The sequence below is a fragment of the Rhincodon typus genome, chromosome 30, assembly GCF_021869965.1.
Source record: "Rhincodon typus isolate 14 chromosome 30, sRhiTyp1.1, whole genome shotgun sequence".
Lineage (NCBI taxonomy): Eukaryota > Metazoa > Chordata > Chondrichthyes > Orectolobiformes > Rhincodontidae > Rhincodon > Rhincodon typus.
In genome coordinates, this window is record NC_063361.1 from 20,346,656 (window position 1) to 20,361,517 (window position 14,862).

The 14,862-nt window shown below is 40.3% G+C and overlaps 1 protein-coding gene across 10 annotated transcripts in view; it reads left to right on the top strand.

Moving 5' to 3' along the window:
• hdac5 (histone deacetylase 5) overlaps positions 1-14,862 on the top strand; it is a 323,514-nt gene that overhangs the window by 285,651 nt on the left and 23,001 nt on the right. For all 10 annotated transcript variants that reach the window (XM_048614512.1, XM_048614511.1, XM_048614514.1 and 7 more), the window contains 3 exons: positions 10,478-10,585; positions 14,148-14,203; positions 14,609-14,696. In XM_048614512.1, the coding sequence (XP_048470469.1) occupies positions 10,478-10,585; positions 14,148-14,203; positions 14,609-14,696 (252 nt within the window). The remainder of the gene's footprint in view (positions 1-10,477; positions 10,586-14,147; positions 14,204-14,608; positions 14,697-14,862) is intronic.

Consider the following 14,862-nt stretch of genomic DNA (forward strand, 5'->3'; position numbering starts at 1 on the left):
TTTTCACTGTCTGTTGGTACACATGACAATAAATCAAATCAAATCATGCCTACTACTGCCTTCCATGATGGCAATCCTGCCATAGAAATCTGATAACACATGGGCAGGAGGTGGCTCAATGTGATATGACTCCAGGCAAAGACCAAGATCTCCAAGTACATACTTTGCCATCTTTTGTTTGATGATTGCTTTGCACTAGCTGCTGGTTCAGAGATGGTCCTGCAGCTTGAACTTGTTTCTCCTTTGCCTGCGATAACTGCAATCTTGCATTGTTTCATTGTTTTTGTGCTGATTGTATGAACAGATCATTAAGTAAATTTATACCTGACCAAATTTGTGAGGGGAACTTTAAAGCACCCACTGCTAGGAAAGTGTCCGGAGGGGGTTAAATCAGTAAAATAATTGAAACCTGATCCCAATTCACTGTGAACACACTTAATTCCAGTTTAACCGCAAACAATTTAGGACAGTTTGAGTAAACCGCTCTGTGATTTTATGTTAGCGAGACTCCACTTCCCAGATTTTGGGAGCAATTAAATTTAAGGGCTACAGACCCGTGTTTCCTGAGTTCAGTTTTCTTGATGTTTTTTCAGTCATGTCCAAAGAAAAGGCCACTTTCCATAGGTAAGATTCCACTTACTACAAACGAAAACTTGATCTTTCAATGGAACCTTTTTACTGTTAAAATATATAGTCAAATACCATGGAACCCACTGTACATCACAGTGCTCTCCAACCAATAATGAAAAAATATTTAAAAACATTCATTCAAATTTACTAAGCATAAACAGAAGCAAAGTAACTGTTCATAGGTTTAAATTGAATACAATACTTCTCATGTTATTCCATCTATTCAAAAAAACTGCCAAGCACTTTAATACTCTCTCCTGTGAATTTGAACCAGACTTCACACTATCCTTTTTTTTGGGCACTATAATTTGGAATTTTGACTTCCAAACACTAATGTTTATAGCCTTTAATATTTATAAATATGTTTGTTGCTGGTAAACAATGCTAAACAGAAACCAATATGAAGACACAATGACAGCGGATTGCAAGCATTATCTTAATTTCCAGCAATACTCCACACATTTAGCCAGGAGATACTAACTCTGAGAATGCACATGGAACCAACTTCTGAAAATAAAACTGGTGGACATTGAGAAGTCAGGAGGTGAATTAATCACTGCCTAATTCCTAGCCTCTGATCTGTTCTTGTAGCGGCAGTCTTTATGTGGCTGGTCCAGTTCAGTTTCTGGATGCTGATAGTAGCAACTCAGCGATGTTAAGGGGAAATAGTTAAATTCTGTCTTGTTGCAGATGTTCATTGCCAGGCATTTGTGTGGTGCAAATATTACATTGCACTTAGCAGACCAAGTGTGAATGTTTTCCAGGTCTTGCTACATGTAAACAAAAGTCGGTTCCCTGGATAGGGGGTTAAAGATGTTCTGAACATTGTGCAGTCATCATTGAATGTACCCATTTTTGACTGTATGATGGAAGGAAGGTCATTGCTGAAGCAGCTGCAGATGGTTGAGCCCAAGGAGCTCCTGCATGTTCTGGACTGAGGTGACTGAACTCCAAAAACCACAGCCATCTCCCCCTCTGCTAGGTATGACTGCAAGCGAGGAAGAACCCAATTCCCATTAACTCCAGTGACGGAGTGAAATTTGGTCAGGTTGGATTTGTCCTTTTTTTTTTTCCACGTTGCTGATTAAATACTGAAACAACTTGGCTGGGTGAGTAGCTAGTTTTGGAGCACAGTCTTCAGTGCTGTCGCTATAATGTTGTCAGGGCCCATAGCCTTTGGAGTATCCAGTGCCTTCAGCTGCTTTTTGATATCAAATAGACTGAATTAAATTGGCTGAAGACTGCTATCTGTAATGTTGGAGTCCTCGGGAGCAGGCTAAGATGGATCAACTACTTGACTCTTCTGGCTTTAGATGGACGCAAATGCATCAACCTCATCCTTTGCACTGATATTTTGGGCTCACCCATCATTGGGGTTGGGACGAATGTGAAACCTTCTGCTAGTTTTTTTAATTGTCCAGCATTCATGACTGGATGTGGAAGGATTGCAGAACTTAGATCTGATTTGTGGCTGTGGGTTCAATTAGCCTTGTTTAGTACGTGCTACTTCCACTATTTGGCATGCAAGTAGCCCTGTGTTGCAGCCTTACCAGGTTGATGCCTATTTTTAGGTGGCCCTGCTGCATTCTTCATTGAACTAGGGTTTATGTCCTGCCTTGATGTGAATGGTAGCACGGGGGAAAATGCTGGGCCATGTGGTTACAGATTGTGCCTGAATACAATTCTGCATCTGATGACTGACAATGCCTTATGGATTGCCAGTCTTGAGTTAGATATGTTCAAAGCCTGTCCCATTTAGCATGGTGCTGGTGCTGCACAATGGAGGGTATACCCAATGTAATGTCGGGACTTTGTCTCCGCAAGGATTTTGGGGGATTTCCAACCAGTACCCTCATGGACTGATATGTCTGTGACAGGTAGACTGGTGAGGACAAAGTCAAGTATTTTATATTGTTTTGTGTTTAATTTGAGCATTTCTTCTTTCTTTGTAAATATCAGTTCATAATAATAATTTGGGAGCATGAAAATATTAGGTAAGGAAAGTGACAATTGTGCAATGTAATTTTACTCTGGAATTTTGTCCCTTCACTCTTTAGGAGAATAAAATGTACTTGATGGACTTGAATAAATGCCTTTTTCTTGCTTTAAGCTTAATATTCACAGTCATCCCCGTACCAAAGAGAAAACGTGCGGTGTGCCTTAATGACTTCCACCCAATAGCTCTGACTTCAATAATCATGAAGTGCTTGGAGAGGCTGATCATGGCCCACAGCAACTCCAGTCTCCCAACTTGCCTCGACCCCCGACAGTTTGCCTACTGACGTAACGAATCCATAGGGAATGCCATATCCCTAGCCCTGCACTTATCCCTGGAACATCTCGACAACAAAGACACCTATGTCAGACTCCTCATTGACGATAGCTCCGCCTTCAACACCATTATCCCCTCCAGACTGATCTCAAAACTGCATGACCTGCGTCTCGGCTCTGCCCTCTGCAACTGGATCCTCTGCTTTCTGACCCATAGGCCGCAATCAGTGAGGATAAGTAACTGCACCTCCTCCACAATAACACTCAACACTGGAGCCCCCAAGGATGCATCCACAACTCCCTGCTGTACTCCCTATACACCTATAACTGTGTTGCCAAATTCCGAACGAATGCCATCTACAAGTTCGGTGATAACACCACTGTAGTGGAACGGATATCTAACAACAACGAGTCAAAATACAGAAGGGAGATAGAGGGCTTGGTGACGTGGTGCAATGAAAACAATCTGTCTGTCAACATCGGCAAAGCTAAAGGACTGATCATGGACTTCAGAAAGAAAGGGGGAGAACACGCTCCCATCTACATCAACTGAACTGACACGGAGAGAGTGAAGAGCATCAAGTTCCTCAGTGACAATAACCGACAACCTGTCCTGAACTTTCCACGTAAATGCAACAGTCAAGAAGATCCAACAACGCCTCTTCATCCTCCAGCGGCTCAGGAAATTTGGCATGTCCATAAGGTCCCTCACCAACTTCTACAGATGCACCGTTGAAAGCTTACCATCTGGGTGCATAACGGCCTGGTATGGCAACTGCTCTGCCCAGGATCGTAAGAAACTACAGAAGGTCATGTGCACAGCCCAGACCATCATGGAAGCCAACCTTCCATCCGTGGACTCCATTTACATGGCTCACTGCTGCAGAAAGACGGCCAACATCATCAAAGACCCATCGCACCCTGATTAATGACCACCTACAACCTCTTCTGTCAGGCAGAAGATACAGAAGCCAGAACGCGCACACGAGCAGGTTCAGAAGCAGCTTCTTTCTGGCCGTTATCAGACTGTTGAATGGACTGTGGCCTCAAATAATGTAACCTGTAATGTAACCTGTATGCCTCTGTCTTTTTGATCTGTACATCCTTTACTCGCTGTGATCTGCCTGCACCACTCGTAAACAAAGCTTTTCACTGTATTTCGGTACACGTGACAATAAATCAATCAATCACTCAATAGGCTTTTGGAATAATTTTTTTTAAATCATGCAGTTTTATAGTACATTAAGCAAGAACTGCTTCATCCTGCAGAATGTTATTTACATGCTATGTAATCTTTGTCTGAAGTAGATGTTTTTAAATAATTTTGCTGAAAATATAGATGTTGAGTTACCTAAACTGGGACCAACACTATTGTATGTGCTTACCTTTTGTGATCAATGATTACTGTCATTATTTTAATTTTAAAAACAAGGTGCTTAGGATTTTTCTTATGATATGCCAAGACTTCAGATTAGTACGTCTTAAAAAGGAATAGCTGGAAGATATGTAAGATTCGGTTTCCTGACGATGATGTATAGCAAACTACACACCTTTATTTCCCATAATATGGAAGAGAAGTGGAGCATAAATATTTGAAAATTAAATATCATATTGACTCCGATTGAATCTTATTATAGTACAGCCCCTGGTGATCTAATGAGTGCTTCTGCATTATGAATTGTTGATTCCTGTCAAGAAAACACAAAAGAGATACAAGTCTGTATATTTGAAGGCAAAGGATATATTTCCTACATCAGAAATGGTGCATTTCAGCACTCCTGGGGTATTAACATGGACCTTATTATACAGGCAATGTTGTGGCATAACTGTAGGTTGGGTAAAAAATCAATGAAAAGGTAATCTCCTGCTAACATCGTATTAAGTGGATTCAATTTGATCAAGTTCATTTAACATTGGACCAAGGACCTGGAGGGGTATCTTGGACGTATCAGGTGAGCGAAGGCAATGTTTGGATCAATGTAATGAGCAGAGAGGAGATGGGAGTAAGGAATCAAGCCAAGTGTGGAGACAATGGGACATCTGGTCATGATCATTGGAGGATGAGGTTGGGCAGTAGTGGTGACTGTTTTACTTTATATGAGTTTGGGAGGGGTACTGTGTTTTCCAGCAGCTTTACATTCAGATAGGCTACTTTCCTTTTTTATTACAACATTATACCAAGGGTTGCTTTTTTTGCATGCAGCCCCAATGGCTGTAAGTGCTTCAGCAAGTTTTTCTTATTGAAGACACCTCAAATAGATGTGCAGCCTTTGTCTATTTTTGTAAATCAACTAAAGGATGCCACTAAATAAAACCGAAAGAACTGTGGATCCTGTAAATCAGGAACAAAAACAAAGTTGCTGGAAAATCTCAGCAGGTCTGGCAGCATCTGTGCAGGAAAAAACAGAGTTAACGTTTCGGGTCTGGTGACCCTTCCTCAGAACTATTTCACTCGAAGAAATAATTCAGGAAACCTGAAAATGCATGGGTAAATAATTCAAGTTTATTTTAAAAGTCATACATTTTCCATTAATTGTCTGAGGTAGTGTTTCAGGAAATAGGCTTGACATTTGTGAACAAAGGTTAACGAAAGTAGATTATTGAAGACGAGCTTGAGCCCTGTTTGTCCCGTTAAATAATTTCATAGGCCTCGGGAATATTTTGGGAGATGAGCAAGAATATGGTCTGGCAGTATATCTTGAATATTCATTGTAATCATAGTTTTCAGGATGGGATAGCAGCACTTGTAAGTCTGTTAACACATTATGTGAGAAGTCCTTCATTTCATACAGGGAAATAGTCTGAACCCAACTACTTATGAAGCAAACTTGAAACGTGCAGTTTGGATCTTGTTTTTCCAAACTATAAATGAGTGTAAGGTACGACTGTAATTATATTTCTTTATGTTGTGAGTTACTGAGGCATTACTTCCAACAATATATTCCTGGCAAGTTGGAGCCATTTTCAAAGAAAGAGATTTTCAAAGCAGTATTGTATAATTGATTAGAAATCATTCATCATTGCAGGAACCTTTTTTGTTGTGTTTTTATCAGATTTCTTTTTTTATTAACCTATTTTTCTAATCAACTTGTTCAAAAATGTTATTCTACTCCATTCAATGAAAATAATTGGATCTTTGACAAAAATGAACATTTAAGAAGTTTTTCTTGATTAACTTTGTTTATAAAATGAAAAATTATGAGAGTGAGCTTCAGGTTGCTTTTTTTAATTCTCTTTTCTCCTCCTTTAACTTCTGAATATAAACTCTCCTCATAGTCATGGCCTCTCTGTCCTTGTTGTCTTAAACACAGACAAAGCTATCGCTGATCCTCGTGTTCCTCACCAATTTTGCTTTCTGCATCCAGTTCTGAAAGAAATATTCCTCAAGTCATAAGTGTACTTGCCAAACTTTCAACTGGCTAGCCTTTGGCCATGTATGCACCATATTTCAGTAATTGTCACTTACTAGTTCCAGATCTGCTTAGTCACTCCCTCTTCTTTGTTTTGATGCCCTGGTCTTGGATACAATTCACAATCAGTCCTACCCTGGTCATTCCCTTTGGCTCCTAAAGATGAGGTCAGAAGTCACATAATACCTGGTTACAGTCCAAAAGGTTTATTTGAAATCACAAGCTTTCGGAGTGGTGAAAGCTTGTGGTTTCAATTAAAACCTTTTGGAGTGTAACCTGGTGTAGTGTGACTTCTGACCTTGTCCACACCAGTCCAACACCAGCACCTCTACGTCATGTCTACCATGGAGACTCCTAAAAAGAAAGGCACAAATTTGTACCTATCTTGGTACAAGTTTAGTCATTCATTTCCAGATCTGGCTGCTCCACTGAAAAACGCCTTCTTTCCCCCTGGTAAAACTGCTCACTGTTTGAGGATCATTCTGGAATGCGGACTTATTCCCTGCCTTCGTTTCATCACTGCTACCAATCTCCTTAAAGCCTCTCCTCTTCCACTGCACCCTCATTGTTTGACTTCTAAGCTACAAAGATTGTGATCAGCTGTGGTCCTGAACCCACACTAGTACATCTGGGGCTTGCAAAGGATCCATCCCTGGCAGCATCCTTTTTCTCAGCTTGATGTGGTTTACTTTAGTGATGACATCCAAAGATACGACAGCAAGGTATATATATTTGCTAATGACACCCAACTGTAGTGCTTTATCACTTAATGTGACCCCTTCCATTGTCTTCACCACCACATAATTGCTCACCCTGATTCCATTTCCCTCCATGTTGATGGTAGCCATGATGTGCAGGTGCCGGTACTGGACCGGGGTGGACCAAGTCAAAAATCCCATGACGCCAAGTTATAGTCCAACAGGTTTATTTGAAATCACAAGGTTTTGAAACATAAACCTTTCAGGTGCAGTAAGAGGAGAGCACACAGGCATTGAGTTTATAGGCAGAGAGATCAAAGGATCATACAACTGGTGTGAGTGGAGTGAACAAACCTAAAGTGGCTGGCTGACTGCCTCCTGTTGAATCTTTAATCATACATACATTCTTGGATTCTAGAAATTGCAGAAGCAGGATATGGAGGATATGCAAAATCCGGAATCTGTTTCAAGCCATTGCCCCAAAATAATTAAAGGTTTCATCAGTGTCTGCCTAACTTTCCAAACTTCAAACAGACAGAGCGATAGGAATATACAGAAGGTGATATCTCAGGTCCAACACTATGGACAACCCTTGCAGATACACAGGATCTGCTCAGATGATGAGGAACATCATGGATGCCTGGAGGTTTTGAAGGACCCCTCGTAAGAACGGGATATGATGCTCAACTCGATGATCGCCAGTTCTGACATGCCACAAAGAAAAACTGCAATAACCTCCTCAGAAAACAGACACGGGACACGACCGATAGAGTACCCTTTGTCATCCAGTACTTCTCCAGAGCAGAGAAACTAAGCCATGTTCTTCGTAGTCTTCAACATGTCATCGATGACGATAAGCATGTCGCAAAGATCTTCCCAATGCCTCCACTTCTTGTTTTCAAACAACCTTCAAACCTTAAACCGACCATTGTTTGCAGCAAACTACCCAGCCTTCAGGACAACTTCGACCACAACACCACACAACCCTGTCGTGGCAACCTCTGCAAGACATGTCAGATCTTTGACATGGACACTACCATCACATGTGGGAACACCACCTACCACGTACATGGCAGATACTCATGTGACTCAGCCAGTGTTGTCTATCTCATAATGCTGCAGGCAAGGATTCCCCGAGGCATAGTATATTGGCAAGACCATGCAGACACTACGCAATCATCGCCAGGCAGGAGTGTTTCCCCCCAGCGGTCAAGGGTATTCAGCCTCTGAACTTGAGGTGAGCGTCCTCCAAGGTGGATTTCGAGATACACAACAATGCAGAATAGCCAAATTCCGTACCTATGAAGATGGTCTCAACCGTGATCTTGGTTTCACGTCGCGCTGCAGATGACCCCACCACACTTCTGTACCTGTAAAATTTTCCTCACTGTCCTGTTTTGACAGCATCACCTTGATAAATTGTTAGGATCTCTCTACCGTAATTAGGTTGCACAGTTTTGGATTACTTATTACACTCTTTCACACAACACACAATACACACACGCCTGTGCATGTATGCTCTCGTACACACGCTGTCTCATGCACACTCATACATATAAACCAATAGGGTGAATCATTTATTCCATGCTTCTTATGTTCTGTTACATTCTATTTTATTCAAAAACACACAACAGTCAGTCAGTGTGTCATTTTATAAATTCCTGCATTCAGAATAAAAGCAGCCTGATTCCAGGTTAAAACTCTGAGACACATTCTGGACAAGGCCTTACATGTACAATTCAGTGTCTGACCTGAGATATCACCTTCTGTATATTCCTATCGCTCTGTCTGTTTGAAGTTTGGAAAGTTAGGCAGACACTGATGAAACCTTTAATTATCTTGGGGCAGTGACTTGAAACAGATTCTGGAATTTGCGTCTTAATCAGTTGAAACTTGTGTCTCCTTTCTAATGGAGTTCTCCATATCCTGCTGCTGCAATTTCTAGAATGCAAGAATGTATGTATGATTAAAGATTCAACAGGAAGCAGGCAGTCAGCCAGCCACTTTAGGTTTGTTCACTCCACTCACAGCAGTTGCATGATCCTCTGATCTCTCTGCCTATAAACTCGATGTCTGTGTGCTCTCCTCTCACTGCACCTGACAAAGGGGCTGTGCTCCAAAAATTTGTGATTTCAAATAAACCTGTCGGACTATAACCTAGTGTCATGTGATTTTTGACTATTTCCCTCCCAGCTGCTCAATCTGGCTGACCTAGACCGTTTGCAGATTTAGCATCCAATTTGATTACCAATTGAGCTTACAATTATAAGATTTCCTCAACTTACCATATGTTGCAACCCTAAACTAATATTTTGTTTAGTTATGATGTAGCTACTCTAATGCTGTCCTGGCCAGTCTCCAGTCTCCACAACTTGAGCTGATTTAGAATTCTACAGCTTATTCTGCAATACACAATTCCTGTCCACTCTGCACTTTCGGATCCTAGTGTAAAGACCGTATCATTTTATTTTTGATTATTGACTGAAATGGGGAAAGCACTTTTTCAAATCAAGCTCTGGGGAAGAAATTATTGAACTTTTGAAAACAGGTAACTGGAACTCATTGAGTGTTGTGTTTGCATTGTTGCTTCACAAATGATATGAGATAAGACTGCATACCACAAGGGTGTGTACACAAAGTGAAATTCGGCCAGCAACAGGTAGCTGATTTGGTTGTGCAGTTGTGAATACCAAAGGTCATCAGCCTGACAACCAGTCTCCGTTTGGTTTTTGGACAGCTGAACATCATGTGTGTAAACAATACTGTGGTAGAAGCTTTTCTAAACTGAAAGAAGTAGGGTTTCTTTATCTCTCTGTGGCATGTAACTGGAACCTAAACACAATCAGTTATTCTTCCCCACAATTTGCTGTAAACTGTTGCCTGTAACCGTGAACATTTGATGTGTAAATCTCCTGTGCCTTTGGCAAAGAACTGAGAAGCTGAAGGCAGGACATAGGAGAACGGACATTTTGAGAAGAAAAAGAAACCCCTCAGCCAAGCCTGTAGACTAGTGAATTGTGATTCTGTAGTATTTTTTTCCTCCAATCATAACATGCACAACTTTTTTTTGTCTGTCTATGTTCCTCTATACGTGTGTAGGGGTTTTAATAGGGAGTTTAACTACAATAGTTTTAACTAGCAGAGTTACATGTTGCTAGTTCATAGTTATTTGCTTGTGCTTATAATTCACTTAATTGTATAAATAGTAGTTCTTGTTAAGTTCAGAAACCTGTTCAGTGTTTTCTATTAACCTGAGTCCATCAGACAAGTGAATTAGGGACTCTTCATACTTTGATTAAATCTTTAACTTTTGTGACAACCCTGGGATTAATGGTGGTCAAGCATCAGCGCAATTTCTCAAGTGGATCATAACACTAGGTTGGCTTCTTGTCTAACAATGCCTCACTTCTAAAATTCTCATCTCATCCCTTGGCTTTGGAAAGTAAGATTTCTTTCTTTTATTTGCAGGTGGATAGTGACACTGTCTGGAATGAAATGCATTCATCTAGTGCTGTTCGCATGGCTGTTGGCTGTGTTGTTGAACTCTCATTCAAGGTGGCTTCAGGGGAACTCAAGGTGAAATTGAGAACATTGCATCTATAACACATTTTGACAGATTATTGAAAATGCATACCATATTAAGTAAATGGACCACTTACTTAAGACAAAAATATCCCTGTTGATTGTAAAATATGATTCAGATATTCCATGTAAATATTAGAGCTTCCAGAAGGTATAATATAATTTTTAGCTTAACGTTTGATACAGTTGTTTGAAAAATCAGTTTCCACTTTCTAAATGTTTTCAATTGCTCCCCAACTGAAGAGCTGCTTAACGGAATTGCTCCGTTCATGTGTGTCAATGTAACAGAGCACCACAAAGTGTGGAAAATGCCCTAAGGTAGTTTTAAACTTGATTATTGGCTCTCGTATTGTTTGTGGTTGGCAACTGTGTGTACCTAGGTTTTATCAAAAACTCCCCATGTGGGGGCAAGACTATGGCTAATAGCATGTGCTTCATAATTTAATAGCTGCACCAATATTCTGTGCCAGTGCTACTCCCTTTAATAGCTAATTTTACAACCTCAGCATAAGTACTGTAAAAACCTCCTTAAAATGGGACAGTCATTTCACAGATGTTACAATTGTGCAATTTTGTGTACTTGCAGAACTCAACAACTGTTGAGTCTGACTCCCATTGGTCTTTCACAAGATTTTTCATTATTTAATTCTAAATAAGAGAAAGCATAATTTGGTTATATTATTGATAAATATTTTTCAAGGGGTGAATACCTAAATTGGCATTGTTGAGAGAATCAGGAAAAATATTCTAACTTTCTTTTAAATGTGAACACCTCCCTGACTGTAGCTATGTTTTTCTGATCACTTCAAGCTTGGCCTTGCTGTTCAGCAAATACGTTTGCATGATAGTCAAAATAGGTCTATTATCATATTTTTACTTAAGCATGGTACAAAGTGAGAGTTGAATTTTGCCTCTAGTAAATTATCTAAGTTGTAAAAGTAACTTCTTGGCCTTACAACAAAGGGTAACATCGCTAGGGTTATCATCACTCATAAGGGTAGCACTGCTGCCTCACAGCACCAGGGACCAGGGACCCGGGTTCAATTCCACCCTCGGGTGACTGTCTGTGTGGAGTTTTCACATTCTCCCCGTGTCTGCATGGCTTTCCTCCGGGTGCGCCGGTTTCCTCCCACAGTCCAAAGATGTGCAGGTTAGGTGGATTGGCCATGCTAAATTGCCCATAGTGTCCAGGGATGTGTGGAATGCTCTGAGGTTCGGTATGGACTTGTTGGGCCGAAGGGCCTGTTTCCACACTGTATGGATTCTATGTTTCTATCACTCTCTCAGTTGGTTAGAAAAAAAAGACAACCTATGTACTAGCTTTAATTTTAAGTTTCAATGGACAGGAATTTGGCAATGCTTCCATATTGACTTTTGGCTGGACTAAGTGTGTCCATCAGGTACTAAAAGGATCTCATCCGGTAGAAGTAAGAGCACCTATTGAACTAGCAAAGAAAAGAAGGGCCAGGCTTTCCCATCATAATTGCCATCTAATGGGTCCTATTAAAAGTATATGCCTCTATGGTGAACCTGCCTTCTAGTACTCCTTGCAAAAGGCTCAATATCAGGAGGATGAACTGTTCCCATCACCCACTGTACTCCTCACCACCTGAGAGAAATGTGAGCCAATTGCAGCAGCCAAAATGCTGTTTCATCTGGTATCAATGAACTTTGCTCAAACTAGCTGTCAACCCTGAGATTTCCTTGGACTGAATAGCTCAATTTCATATTATTCTACAGAATGATCAAATGGACAATCAGGAAAAATACCTGGTATTCAACGTGATTCATTACATCCATTTAGAAAGTAAATGTAAATTCTTGAGCTGTAAAATCCTTCCAACACAGACGAGTCTAACTTGAAACTATATCATGACTCCTTCACTGTTGATGAGTCAATATTATGCGACTCTCTAACAGCACTGTCAGTGTAATTGCCTTCATCCTGAGTACCCCAGCATCACAGAAGCCCATGTGATTCACTAATGTCCGTTAGGAAAGGAAACTGCCATCCTTACCTGGTCTGGCCAATATTTAACTCCAGACCCACAACAATGTGGTTGACTCTCAACCGCCTGCTGGGCAATTAGCGATGGGCAATGAATGCTGGTCGAGACAGGTGCCAACAAAACAGTATGATGGAAGGAATTATCGACAGTGCCATCAAGTCGCACTTGTTCATTGACACTTGGTATGGCACAGCTATTTAGTTCCTGACCTCATTACAACCTTGTTCCAAACATGGATAAAAGAACTGAACCAGAAAGGTGAGGTGAAAGTTTACTGCCTCATCAAGGCAACATTTGACTATATGAAATTAAGGAGCCCCAGCAAAACTGGAGTTATGGGAATCAGGGAAACCCCTTTCTGGATAGAGTTATTTTCTTCAATAAGGGAGATTGTTGTTGTTGGAGGTCAATTATTTCAGTTTCATAACATCACTTCAGGAGTTCCTAAGGATGGTGTCGTAACTCCACCCATCTTCAGCTGCTTCATCAATGACCTTTTCTCTGTTTTGGGGTAGAAATGGAAAAGCTAGCTGATTGCAGAATGTTCAGCACATTTTTGACTTGTCAGGTACTGAAGCATCCTGTGTCCATATGTGGCAAAATCTGGGCAACATCCATAATTGGATGAAGTGGCAAGTAACATTTATTGCACACTAGTGACAGGCAGTGATTATCACAAACAAGAGAAAATCTGACCTGAGCCCTCCAACATTCAATGGCATAGCCATTGCTAAATTCACCACTGTCGATGTCGTGGGATTCACCATTGACTGGAAAGTGACTGGGCCAGCTATGTAAGTACTACAAGGGCAGGTCACAGGCTGGGATTTCTGCAGCAGGTAACTCCGCTCCGTCACCCCTGTGCCTTTGCACCATTTACAAGACATAAGTCAAGAGTGTATTGAAGTTATATGAATGAGTGCAGTTCTAACAGCTCTCAAAGAAGTTCAGCGTTAGTAAGGACAAAGAAGCCTGCTTGGTTGACACCCCAACACCTATAGTAGTCATTCTTTCCAACAGCAATGCACAATGGCAGAAATGTACTATCTACAAGATGCACTTCATTATTCACTGTAGCACCTTCAGCAGCGCCAACCGAATTTGCAACCTCTGCCCTGTAGAAGAACAAGGACAGCATGCATGAGAGCACCGCAACCCGCAAGTTCTCCTCCAAGCCATACACCATCTTGGCTTGGAACTAGATTGCCACTGCTGCACTGTCACTTGGTCAAAATCATGGAACTCTTTTAAAATGCTGAGGATGTTCCTAACCCTCAGGACTGCAGCAATCCAAGAAAGCAGCTTGCCATCACTTTCTCAAAACTAATTAGAGATAAGCAATATTCACTGCCCTAACTGGCAATGTTTACATCCCTTAAACTTTTTATTTTAAAAATGACCATGCTGTGTGCCTTTTTAAGTTATGTTTCACAACCTTAGTATTGATTTTTGTTTTCATTTGTGCTGGGTGGGTGAGCAAATCAATTTTCTTAGAAATTGAGATTTAACTTTTGTGTAAAATATAAGTTTAATTTTATTTTATACAGAATGGTTTTGCTGTTGTCCGACCACCAGGACATCATGCAGAAGAATCCACTGCAATGTAAGTTCATACCAAAAATTATCTGAGCAATAAAACACGAAGTAAATGCATGAAATCAATTTCTTCAAGATTGCATACCACATTTCTACATCTTTTGATAGAAGTTGTCTTCATAGAACATAGCTGAAATAAACCATTTTATCAATTTATCTCTAACTTGACACCAGAAGTAAATGGGCTTCAAATAGTTTAAATACAAGTTTCTTAGAAATAGTATATTTCAATGATTGCTATAAACTGGAAGGGCAATTTTGAAAGTAACTTATACACGCTTGGACAACTTGATGTTCATGATCTTCAAATTGTTTGTTTTTTTCCCTATCAAAACATGATCCTGCTAAATAAGGTATTTGTTGTTCGCTATTGATTACATTTATTTTTTCATTTGTCCATTTTCTCTTTCAGGGGATTTTGCTTTTTCAATTCAGTTGCAATTTCTGCGAAACTACTTCGGCAAAAACTTAACGTTGGAAAAATTCTAATTGTGGATTGGGTATGTATTGTTCTGTGCTAAAAATAGAATGAAAAATAAAAAAGAAGTGGGCTTTTTTCTGTTTGTTGCAGTTTGAAAATTAATATCTTATCTTTGAAACCGAATAATTTAACTTGAATTTTACTTCTAGAGAGTTTCTGAAGGAATGATTTCATCTTCCGCTGTA